Source organism: Lissotriton vulgaris, chromosome 11 (genome assembly GCF_964263255.1).
Source record: "Lissotriton vulgaris chromosome 11, aLisVul1.2, whole genome shotgun sequence".
NCBI lineage: Eukaryota > Metazoa > Chordata > Amphibia > Caudata > Salamandridae > Lissotriton > Lissotriton vulgaris.
Window position 1 is genome coordinate 209190541 of NC_141699.1, and position 12786 is coordinate 209203326.

General features: G+C 42.0%; 1 protein-coding gene across 3 annotated transcripts in view; it reads right to left on the reverse strand.

Moving 5' to 3' along the window:
• Positions 1-8845: 8845 nt before the first annotated feature.
• Positions 8846-12786, reverse strand: part of TRPV4 (transient receptor potential cation channel subfamily V member 4) — a 619663-nt gene continuing 615722 nt past the window's right edge. For all 3 annotated transcript variants that reach the window (XM_086943119.1, XM_086943118.1, XM_086943117.1), the window contains exon 16: positions 8846-12748. In XM_086943119.1, the coding sequence (XP_086799245.1) occupies positions 12591-12748 (158 nt within the window). In that variant the 3' untranslated portion in view covers positions 8846-12590. The remainder of the gene's footprint in view (positions 12749-12786) is intronic.

Below are 12786 nucleotides of genomic sequence, written 5' to 3' on the forward strand. Positions count from 1 at the left end.
GACATGGATGGCCTGAAATCGGTCGGCCAATGAGAATGCAGTTGGGAACGTGAAGTGGCACTTTCTTAGTAGATTAGTAAGTTAGAAAGGTATACAATCTGACCCTTCAGGCAGGAGGGGGCTCTTGCTTCCTGATTCCAGAGTGACGTGCTGATGGACTTCTTGTGCACTTAAGGACAGGAGACTTAATTAATTATTTCTTTAGGTGAAGTGAGTTTAGTTAGGGAAAATAGAACTTAGGCAATGGAATCTTTATTTTGGTTTTAATTCATGCTGATTGATTTATTTTTAAAATGTCAGACTAATGTGCCTTCATTGAATGATGCTTTCATATTGCTAATAAAATAATGATTTCTGAATAAAAATGCTTTCTCCTTGAATAAAATAAGATAATAAAAAATTAGATTTTTGAAATGACAAGCTGGTCTTGTTTATTCATGTTCTAGTTATCATTATTAGATCCATTCGCCTTAGTGACTTAATTAAATGACGTCAGATAAAAATCATGGTAATGTTTAATAAACTGCAGTTGTAAATATCTTTATAAATAGTTTATGATTAGAGTGTTTAATTAGTTCATATGATTCAGTCGCTCAAAATTGTCTCTTTAGTTTATGGGCCTTAGTAGAGATTCGTGATTAATGGTGAGTATTGTGAAGATGAGCAGTGATTTTGAGACAGTTTTTCATTTGGGGCGCTGGATCACTAGCATTTATCAAAAAGCCACTGGAACTGTACAATGTTGAAAGCACCCCATGCCAGAATCATTCCATCGGCAATCCGCAACTAGGACAACGCCAGCACAACCTTGAACTCTAAATATGCTTGTTGCAATCCCGCCACCCTGACGGCAACAGACTAATGTTAGCCAGCACAGGAGTCTGTTGCATTTACAGCAGTGAGTAATTTACGCAATGGGAAACACTGTCAATGAGGAGGGTAGATCAACCAGCCCACATCTAAATATTGTATGCGGGAATCCGTCATCTCTACAAAGATAGATTTCACAGATAACCAAGAAAAAATCACCTACCATAAGAATTCATCATAGAGGGGGAACTAAAACCCTAACCCAATCCATTTCTGTTACCTGTAAGTTACGAGTGACAGTGCGAAGCTGTGAGTTTCATCATGGAAAACCAGCAGTACCCCTTGAAAAAGGCAATGAGATTATCATTCATTTTTTCCCCACAAAAGTCTAGTGCCTCCTTTCTGACATTGTGACAGTCAGGGTTAAATTAGAACATAAGCAGGTTTCTCACTGGTTAGTACTCTAATCCTCTGCAACTTCTGTGTGGGAAGTCTGTTTTAGCCAGGGCAGTGATTTGTGCTGATATTCTGCCCCTCTGGAGTTGCATTTTCAAAGATTAGCACTCTCCGACTCCCTCTGCCTCTCGATAGTCCCCCCGGGGGACCACTGATAGGCTTCAGCCCAGAGTAAGACACGACAAACAGAAATCACCAGGCCACTTATCTCGTATCCCAGTAACTGACAGACCACTGGATGTTTCCAGTTTTTTGTGGATGCAGGTGGTGAGTATTTGAACTTATTTTTAAGGGCCAGGACCCATTTTTCATCATTATACTGTGATCAGAGTAAGAAAGTTACAATGTTGGCAAGCTTTTTAGGCTCTGGATGGTTTTGCCGCCTCTCCATGAACAGTATATTCACAAGGAAAGTGTAAACACCTCATAATGTTTCATTACATCCTTCGGGTAGTAAAGTACGAGTTACTTACCTTGGGTAACAATGTATCTGGTAGAGATGTTGTCTAGCCGCAGATTCCTTAACTTAGAATATCTCCAGGCGTCAGACTGGATCAGGACATTTTTTGCACCAGCACCTCTGCGCGCCGGGGGGGGGGGGGGTGGCGCCACACGACCCCGCCCTGACGTCGTCCATTTGCGTGATGTCAGCGAGGTCATATAAGTCCCTCCTGGCGCGCTGATGTCAGTTTTCTTCGGAGAAACTTTCTGCGGCACAACACCGAGCCACGAACAAAAAACTGTAAAAGTATAGGAACAGTGTGCGAGGGATGAAAAATCTGCGAACAAAGAAGGAGGATGGTGGAGGACACCATCATAAAAGACAGAATTAGTCACTGCCTACATATAAGTGACAAGCTAAGAGAAAGAGCCCTGCAAGCTAAGCAAAGACCCTTCCCAGAGGGCAACAAGGGAAGAACATCTCTACAGACCGAAATAGACTGATATTGCCATGTAGAACTGTGCCGTTTAATAAGAACGGAGCACAGAAGAACAACAGTCCGCCGTAGGAAGGTCTGAAAAGACTGGCCCTATCCCTATAATAACGGAGGTTGAAAACAGAGCACAATCAACCCCCAAAGAGGACGACCAAGAAGAGACCAGGACCCCGAGTCAATAGAGAAGACTGAAGGAAGGGAAGGTAACTGGAGAGGAAAATGAATTTCCTTGTGCCTTATTACAGGAAAGAAGCCCCTCAGCAGAGGTTAACTGTATATGGAAACACTCAGAGGGGAGCCACAAACTGAACTCCTGTGAGAGATGACCCAATGGCAACTGAAGAGGCCAGTGGAGAACACCACTCGGCAAGGTTCTTGCAGACCGAGGAGGCTGGGTGGGCGTTAAGGAATCTGCGGCTAGACAATGTCTCTAGCCGACACATCGTTACCGAAGGTAAGTAACTCGTACATCTGATAGAGACATCTAGCAGCAGATTCCTTAACTTAGAATAGATACCACAGCCATACCCCAAAGGAGAGGTGGGTCTGCGACAGAACAACAGAAAGCACCAAGCATAAGATCCGGCAACAGAGTGACGGATAAAAGGGAGGAAGCTATGGCGGAACAGCCAGACAGCAGCTCAGAAGAGCAGAAATAACGGGATGGTGGATATCCTAAAAATGCCAGAATGGCGCTACACCATACCCGTATAAAAAGGACAGGTAGAAGGGCATGAGCCATATACCAGAGCAAAGAAAGAGAGAGAGAGAGCGAGAGAGGAAGGAGGACCACTCTTCCCTTAATGGGGCCCGATGAGTACATCGACCCAAGCTCGAAAAGAACTTGAAGACATGCAACCAGAGCCTAACAGACTAGCCTATAGAAGGAAGCCTGAAGGAGCCAGTGTCAAGAGCCCAAAGGCAAGAGCTAGAACCTGAGCAATGAGTTGGGAATAGCCGGCGGGACAAGAAACACGCCAAGTGCACACCCAATCCCAAAAAGGGGAAGAAATAGGGCCAAATAGCATCAATTCTAAACCCACTGAAGCAGGTAGAGAATATGCAGCAGGCAAACGGCCATAGAGACCTTACAGTGGCTTACATAAGAAGCATAAGAGTGCCCGACCGGGCAGTATGAAGCCAAAGTGAGAAACAACCCACAATATAGACTTGCAGGCAGTAGTCGAGGACCACTGCCATCAGAAGAGCTGTCTTGCAGGCGTAGCTTTAACAAAAGTAGGTGATAATTTGGAAAAAAAGGCATAGCAGAAGGAAGTGGCAAAAAACACCAAGTTAACGAATGGTGGGAAGAGTCTCGGAATCCGAGACCAAACAGTCCAGAAAAGACACATACGGCGTTGAACACCAAAAAGGGAGCATATGTTAAATTGGGAAATCACCCCAGTAAGTGGAAGCAAGGAGGAACCTATGGGCAACTTGCAACAAATCAGAAAACCTCCCACACACATGGAGATTTTGGTCCAGACCTCACAGCCTCGAAAAGAAGTGGCGATGTAGGAAGAGGAACACTAAGGAAACCGGTATGTATACACAAATGTATAAACATATAATTATGTAGAGACAGACCTAGCCAGGAGCGTGAACATGTCCAAACTGGATCATACATAGTACAGTAAGGGCAAGTAGGAGCCGTTTTTGAAGAGGAGACCATGAAACCTCCCAAGGAGTTGACCATGGCGTAAGAAGATGGCACCAGGGAAAACATAGAACACCGTCCAACGGATCACCATGAAATGCATGGAGCCCACAGGATCTCCAGGCCCAGGTGAGATAAGCAGAGCTATATAATAGCATACAAGTACCCCACATGGAGTATGCATACCCCAAACAAGGGGGAACACCTCTTAGGGCAATAAGCCAAGCCAAAAGAGCGCAGTAACGTACCGAATGCGTGAACATGAGTTCCGAGCCGTATGACATTACCGAGCTGAGCCACCGGGCAATACCACAGTCAGAAGGCACAGCAACCTGTGGAACACGGCCATAGCAGGCCAACAGGCACCTCAAAGCAAAACCCATCCAAGGGATGCCAATAAAAAGGTAATCACCCTTGATCCACCGAAAGAAGAAGACATAAGGCTCACTGCCCATGTTAAACACACAGCGCATCTAAAGGATGCAAAATGAAAAAGTAGTACCACGGAAGACAGGCCTAAGAAGACCTAAGTTGGAGGACGAAAGCCCGCAAGGAGCCGGTGAACCACCGATTCGGCGTGAGCATCAAACAGCAAAGGGCAAGTCAACTAGTGTTCCCGGATATTGTCAGGGAAGACGCTATCTTGCAACCAAGCATGACACCTTAAGGCAACGAAACCCGCCATAGCTTGGCCCAAAGAATCCGCAGTAACTAAGGCGGAGCAGATTGTGAATTCGGCAATGTCATGGCCATTTCGGAGGAGGGGAAGGAGATCAACGCGAGCACCTTCAGAAGTGGCAGAAAGGAAAGACTCTGCAGAGTCCCACAGGGCAGAGGTAGCCTGAGCCAAAACACACACTGTATTTAATGACCGTAGGGCTGCACTAGTGGATGCAAAGTTGTTCCTACCCCATGACTCCAGCCATCTGGACTCCCGAGAGGGAGGAAGCGTTAGAGGAGGCAGGGAAGGAAAGGCAGTCTGCAACACAAACCACTGCGCATCAAAGTGCACAAAAAGACAAACAGGATCATGTGGAGCTGGACTGTGGCAGTGCAAAACTGAATGAGCCACAGGGTCACCTGAAGCAGGCTGGACCCAGGTACCCAACAGGGCATCATAAAGGGAAGCCTCAAATGGCAGAAGTCGCTCCATATTCCCGGACCCACGGTGAAGGACCTCAAACAAGGGGTCCCAGACAAGGGGGCAGAAGGGGGTTGCATGTTTATAATGCGAGAGGCCAATGAGACCACACTCAAAAAGGTCGTACCAGCCTTGGTAGCCCTCCACGGAGGGGACAACAGCTTATCAGTGGGGGAGGGTTGTAAGCTGACCCTCCCAAGACACTGAGGGAGTGACCAAAGCAAGGGCTCAACTGGCGCTGGGGGCGAACCCACCGGCGAGTCCGTTGGAGATCCCACAAGAAGCGGAGGCCCGGAGGGGGGCAACTGTCGGGAGCGCATGTCCGGAATATTCTAGGAACCAGTGCCCCTGACAAAAGAAGGGGAGGTCGAAGACCTCGGCGACAAACGCCTCGACTTACCAAGTGGTGAACGATGGCCCCAGAGATCGACGGTGGAACCAAAAAGTAGAGGGACCTGCTGGTGATGAAGAGGCCGGGGGAACTAGACGACTGACTGGGACAGCCGTGCAGAGAGGAGCTTCATACGGCACTCCCGACGAGACTTCGGCTTCAGGTTTTGGCAGGCTTTGCAGTCCGTGGAGTCATGGTGCTCGCTCAGACACCACATACAATTAAGATGCAGGTCCGTCATGGACATCTGCCGTGAACAGTAATTACAAGTTTTAAAGTCGGAAGGCATCGCACATTGTTCCGGACGCAAAGCGTAGAAAAGGAGGCCTAAAAACAGGCCAGAGGAACTGCTCACTCCGGATCCGCGTTGCACGTGGGAAGAAGGAAACTGTTGTCAGCGCGCCGGGAGGGGCTTATATGACCTCGCTGATGTCACGTACGTGGACGACATCAGGGCAGGGTCATGTGGCACTGTCCCCCGGTGCGCAGAGGTGCTGCTGCAAAAAAAGATTTCCGGATCCAGTCTGACGGCTGGGGATATTCTAAGTTAAGGAATCTGCGGCTAGATGTCTCTATCAGATACACAGTCATGGGCAGGCAGATGAAGATTTGCACAACCTCTGGTGTGTGGACTCGCAAATATTAATATTTAATATGGGTAACAGACAAGGGCCTTGCTGGCTCACAATATATACTTTACAGTAAAGTGAAGGCTATTTTTACGTGTGGCAATACACAGCTTTTGATGTTGGGTATTTCTATGTTTCTCTCCATACAACATATGGCAACTAGAAAGCCGCTTTGGGTCAGCCCTCGTAAACCATTGACTAGTTTGGTTGAGCTCCCTTTAGCCACTGGCGTCCTAGGTTGACTATCAGGTTTTGATATCAGAACACAGGATTTGGGGAATAATTCATGTTTTTGTGAAATTAAAGCTCAAATTTGTGATTGGGTAAAAGTATACATTTTAGCACCATGATTTATTTAACTTTTTGGTAAGATAAACCCTGCCATGTGTTTAATATCTGCAGCCCAGGGGCACTGGTTTTACCAGCAATGATAGTCCTGCAGGCTCTCTGAGAGACACACTGCAAATAGCAGTGTGACACATGGTTATGACTTTTCTGGACCTCAAGATAATACAATAAAGTTGTCGTTTTATACATTTTTCATTTTTCGCTTTGTCACTCATAACATTGTTCGACTCAAGAAAAATTCAAGATGTTGGCAATCGGACTGTCAGGCTTTGCATGGGCTTTTGAAAGTCCCAAGATGATAGTTGCATTTACATACATGACTACAGCCAGAGGCCCACCTCCTTAAGCGACAGTAAAAAGTAGTACTCCACAGAGCTACACCTTTAACTACACCTTTAGTTCACCGTAGTCATGGCAAGGGAGGGTGATACAAGTTCTCATCCTATGAGCAAAAACATTTCCATACTTTATCTAAATTGACCCTGCCGTTCAAGTATCTGTAAGCAACCTAGCAGAGAAACCATTTAAAGCATTCTCACTGAACAGCAAAATGTGCTTAGACTTTAAAGATAATTAACATTGTCTGATTGACATTTATTTATTATTCTAGATATTGTTGTATTCCTTTTTAGGTGTCCGTATATAGGTTTTCCCGATACATGTCCTTAAATAGGCACAATTTGCATTGCCCTTATAAAAGCACAAGATCCCAGTCCTTATTTAGGCATTAGCCATGCTATCCAAATACAGGCATGGTCACCTACATCCGTACACCTTACGTCACAACGAGTTCTTAGAATTCAGACCCTTAAGCTGTTGGGAGTTTCCCTAGCCCAGGAATATTGATTTCTCCAAGAACTCATTTATTACTATTCCCTTAGGGTTCATTCCTGACGTCTTCTCTGTCCGACTTTACGTCAATGCTAACATTCCAAAGCACCTCCAGGTATAAATATACCTTCCCTTGCTCAAGCAAGTACGGAGATGGTAGCTGAGATCCGGTAACAGAGGAGACGTAAGCAACTCGTGTCCTGGCCTGACGCACTGACCAGACGCGGTCATCCCTGCTCGCAGAGAATCCGGCATCCAGTGTTCTGACTCCCTTCGCGGGGTGTTGGAGTTTGAGACTCGGAAAGAGATTCCAACCTCTCTCATTCTAAGGTATGGAGCTGACTAGAACCTAGAGGGACTTTAGCATACAAACTTAGCATACAAACTATAGCTTTCCATAATATCGAAAACAGCACCTACTTCTTACCTTGTACTACACTTAGGTTAGGTACACTGGGGTAGAACTAGTTAGAGAACGCATTGTTTGAGTATTCACATTTTAGCCTGTGATATTTATAGATATATATATGAATATGTATCATAGCTAAAAGACAATGCTATTGCAGTATTATTTCCTTTTACTCACGCTGTACATTTTATATCTTGCATTCTGTCTTATGATTGTAACAGCACATATATCTTACACGAGAAATAAGACTGTTCAATAAATCCCTTTTATTGAAACGCCCGTCTACTCTTTCTGTGTAACTCTGTAGAAACGAAGCATGCACGATTAGCTGAGTTAAACTGTTATCTATTGTTTCCACGATTCTGAGAGAGTTCCGATTGTAAAGAGAAACAAAGTTGTTATGTTTATGCGGTAACCAGAAACTACTCCCTTCTTGTTTATTCAAGGAGTTTCTAGTGGCCTCTGAGTTCGCTGGCACACAAAGTTATTAAGTTTAGTATACTCGATAGGGCGTACTGACCTCAGTGCTATGCCAAAACTATAGTGTATATTATTCCAATGCGCAGAGCCTATTAGGGAAATAGGAACTACACTACAATATGACACCAATGTTTGGTGTTTATTTCTAAGGACTCTCACCTGAAAGTGATGTCCTCTCCTGTGAGTAGGAGCTCATCTTACAAGATCCACTCAATGCTCAGGTGCTGGTTCATTCTGTGTGCAAAATGGGGTTCTGGCCCCCTCTCCTGTTGTACCAAAAGATAGGTTTAAAAAATCCCATCGGGAATGTAACTGCCCCTCCCAATTTTCTCATCTACATATTTTATTTTAGTTCAATATGTGTTAGGGGTGTGTTTGCCCCCTGGATTGTCTGTGCTCTTGTAGTAGATTGACAATTTTGTCATTTATCATTAAGCACTGAGTTACCTACAAAGATGAGGAGTTATTTGTGCTATTTTGAGACCGCAAGCTCACGTCAGACAGTAATTAAGAGATTAAACCAGTTTTATGACAGAAGCACTTGATGTATTTTGCCATTGCAAGAAAATTACGTGAAATGCACATTCAAACAGGATATAGGTTAATAATGTTTTTTTATATTTTCTTTCTGCTGTAACCTTATTCCTAACGTATGACCAAATGAAATATTTAAGTGACTGATCCTTCCTAAAATACATAGTATGAATGGCACTGTTTAGAAAAGTAAAATAAAATGAATGCACGTAACAAAAAAATGTTTGTGGTATGGATTTATATATCATGAGAGTGTTCTACTGTCCAAAGAGAAAAACATGAGGCCTTGACCTATAAACACAATTACACTAACTACAATTAGTGTTTCATAAAATATGGATTCCTTCAAGTAGAACTGCATTTTCCCAACAAATGCAAACAATAAGAAAATCACTTTTAGGCACCTTGATGATTTTTTTTCAAATATGAATGCATTGACACAAGCTCCGTCATCTCAGTCTTAGATAATGAATTGATGAATATTTTAAGTTAAAAAGATACAGAAACAACATTTCCAAATTTGATGAAAATCACACATGCGCAGAGATGTAAAGACCATTGTGTTTCATAAAAGTATTCATTCTATTATGAACTTTCATTATTATGTTTTAAAGACAGATGAATCATCACAGCCTGTTAAATTAGCGAATACAAATTTTTTGTTTTGTTATCTTATAAATAAGAATCAAAAATACGTTTTAATCGATGACTCATAACAGCAATAAATACTCTCTTACTTTCAACATAATCTACAAGAATTACATTTCATTACCTGAAATAGAGCGAACTTTGAATATTAAAAATCAATTTATATTGTTAGTTTAAATAAACTGCTTTCCATAAAAATGTTTTTATCCACAATTTGTGTGTATATTTGTCTTGAAAAATTCAGTCTAACAAATGTGTACATTTTTTGACATCAGTGACTCACAAAGAGGTTCTGCCAAACCTCTCTCTTTGTGAGTGTTCCCTTTTTCTGCAAATAAGGATAGACAGCAATTTGTATCAGTCTAAAGAAAGTCAGATGTTGTCTTCTCCAATGCAAACAAATGAGTGAAATTACTGAATGAACAGGAGTTTGCCAATACATATGAAAGAAATGCAAATGTGGACAATTTTTTCAGAAATGTGACCCTTTCCCAAACACTATGACTTGCATATAGAGTTTCTTCACATGCTCTTCTACATTATGATTTTACTCTCTATTCAGACTTGAACATTTGGAGCTGCGGGAGCAATAAACCGTCAATAGTTTGTTATATCATGCATAATTTATCCCTTCAACTCATCCTATGAAAGTACGCATGTAAAAAAGGCATGACCGTGGTAGAAGAGATAATTAAGACACAAAGAATAACGTAAAAAAAATGCTTTTGATGTTATCATCTAAAGAAAAATTTGTAAAGGCTTCAGAAAAACGTATCTGTATTAGCAGATAATGAAAGCTGGACCCCTGGAAATTAAAATTCTTTTCACAGTAGATGTAAAATACAACTATGTAGAGTACTTTTTAGAGTACTGTTTATATACACAAAGGCATCTTATTTTTTACCACATCAGCTGTTATGTGACAACCACAGTATCAGAACTGTACTTTGAGTGCAAACTAAGTGCCGCCAGAGCCAATAGATTTGTTTATTGTCTGTAAAGATTTTATTTTTGGCTTGCAGGTTGTGTACTATGAAAGCAAAGGTAAGTCACAGTCTTTCAGGCACTAGAGTTACAAACTGAAGCACAAGTAGCTGCGAGGGACACATCCGTTTTCTTATTATTTATGAAATTCCATCACTAAAAGCTGATGGTTGTTTTCAGGCACTTAAATAGTAATGTTCCCTTCCTTACCTTCGTACCCTTCACATTTGACCAGAAGGAATAAGACCAGTTAGAAATCAACCCCTTTCAAATAGGACTTCGAAGGACAGTATATGGGAATAAAGTTAAAATACTTTGGTACACGTTCTCAAAAGGTTTTAGAGAGCAATAAATCAACAACTGTACTGTGCATATTTTCTAGGGCCTCTTAAATGAAACGAGGACATACTTTTGGACATCACAATTATTGTATAAACAAAGACAGATTAAACAGATTCGTTACATGAGAAATATACTTCACCCTTATTCATTGGACTTCACACAGACAGTGGTAAAACATTTGAACACTAACAAAGAATATTCTTTTTTTCCTGTGGAATGTGGTTTAGAGTATTTGAGTTGGCTTATTGTACTTTTATATACTAATAGATATAACTGGAATGTTGTGAAATCCAACAAAGTGCCATCTCAGATGCAGTATTGTCTCCATGTCTATGGCAGTTCAATGTGCAAAAGCAAAACATTTGTTTGGTCTTTCATCGGTGTCACACCCTGTGTTTTTCCAGCTCAGATCACTTATTCTGCATATTATGTGTATGAATAAAAATGTTGATTGCTAAAAAATGTGCAAATTCTGCATACAAATTTATTGGGCTGTAGTTTGTGTCAGAGGGTCAGATTGTCACAATCGATGGATTTCGCATCAATAATATTGAAAACACCTTAATATCATGAATAAAGTCATAGAATAGAGGACAAGCCATCAATGTCAATAGAAAAAAATATTTAAAAATTCACTTTATTAAAATATTAAATCCGCTTATCTACCAATAACTAAAAGTGTGTCATTTGTTTTTGTGCGAGATGTATATTATTGCCATTGGTCCTGCAGAATATTTGTTTACATGAGGTGTCTTATTAAAAGCTGTTGAATGCTTTATAAAAATAAACAACAGTATACTGATAGTGCTAGGCAGAAAAGCCTACACATATGTATTGCACAGCAATGTGTCTTAATTAAATAAAATATGAGAGAACGCAAAAAAACAATAAAACTGCAGAAAGAATGTGATAATTTTCTCCTGCGTTCTTGCTGATTTGCAAATAAGTAAGTTGTATTTCTTTCATAGCAATCCGGAATTAATTGCCAAAACGGGAAAGGCATTGGATCTGCGGGTGGGGGAGGTAGTGGGAGGGAGAGGCAAATGAAGGTAAAGTTGGGGCTGGGGATGAACCATCATTGCCATTTCAGGCAGGTGAGTCAGAGGGTTTCTATAAGGCATAAAAGAACAAATATGATATTAAAAATCTAAGTAATATAATCACAAGATGTTTACAGAAAATTGCATAAAAAAATATTTGAGCAAATCCATAGATTGCAGGGGACTCTAGAAGACTTACATAAAGTAACAACAAAGCATAACATACTGAAGTTTGATGAGATGAGCACAGGTGGCTACAATTCAAGACAAATGGCTTTTTGCTCCCAACATGTAAACATCTATGATACAATAATTGTAACAAAGTAAAAAAAAACAAGTACTAGGAAGTGCAGTACCAGTGATCAGAATCTGGCAGTGCGGGGTTGGGAATGTTCAGGTTCCTTCAATTGACTTCAGCACACAAATGAATCCATAAAAACTGATCTCGTAGGAAAGTGTTCCATCCTTTGCATGGGGCCTTTGTAATTTTCCGACCCGTAAAAGATCTATGTCACTTTTCTCAATGAGCTCCAACTCTCAGACAGATTCCCCGTATTGTGGCTACTTGACTGTCCAGAAGTAGATGATCCGTGGTCTGAAAATCACTTACAAACCCACATTTGGTCTATGTTCTCCACGAAGCACAACCACAAGAGAGGTTCATATTAAGGCTACATCCACTCCCAGGCACTGTGCCTAAGACTCGTGAGGGACTGACGCGGGTGTCAAAGCTATCACCAGACCTTGAAAGCTCCTGAAAATTGGTTGCAAAACAGTAAAAACTATCCATGTGTGTTTGGTTAAAAATATAAAGAAGCTCTTGTTCCGGTCATCCAGTAATGTGCAAAAATGCAATGCCGCACCAAGAAGCGGTCTGTGCATCGAAGGCAAAGACATCATGGAGCTTTGAAGTTTATGCTCTTCCCTTTTTAATGTCCCCCTGTGCTGCCTGCTAGATGTGGGTTTCGTCCTTCTTCCAGTTCTGAGGGTATTCCTGCCTTGGATAGGCATTGCTGGAGGGTCTCATTTGATCAAGTGATACCACCACCTCATCTGAGTGGGGGTTCTTGTGCTGTTCCACCGCACGCGGGACCACACTCGACCAGCGATCTGCATATAGGTAAAGATAAGACATGTATTAATCTTTC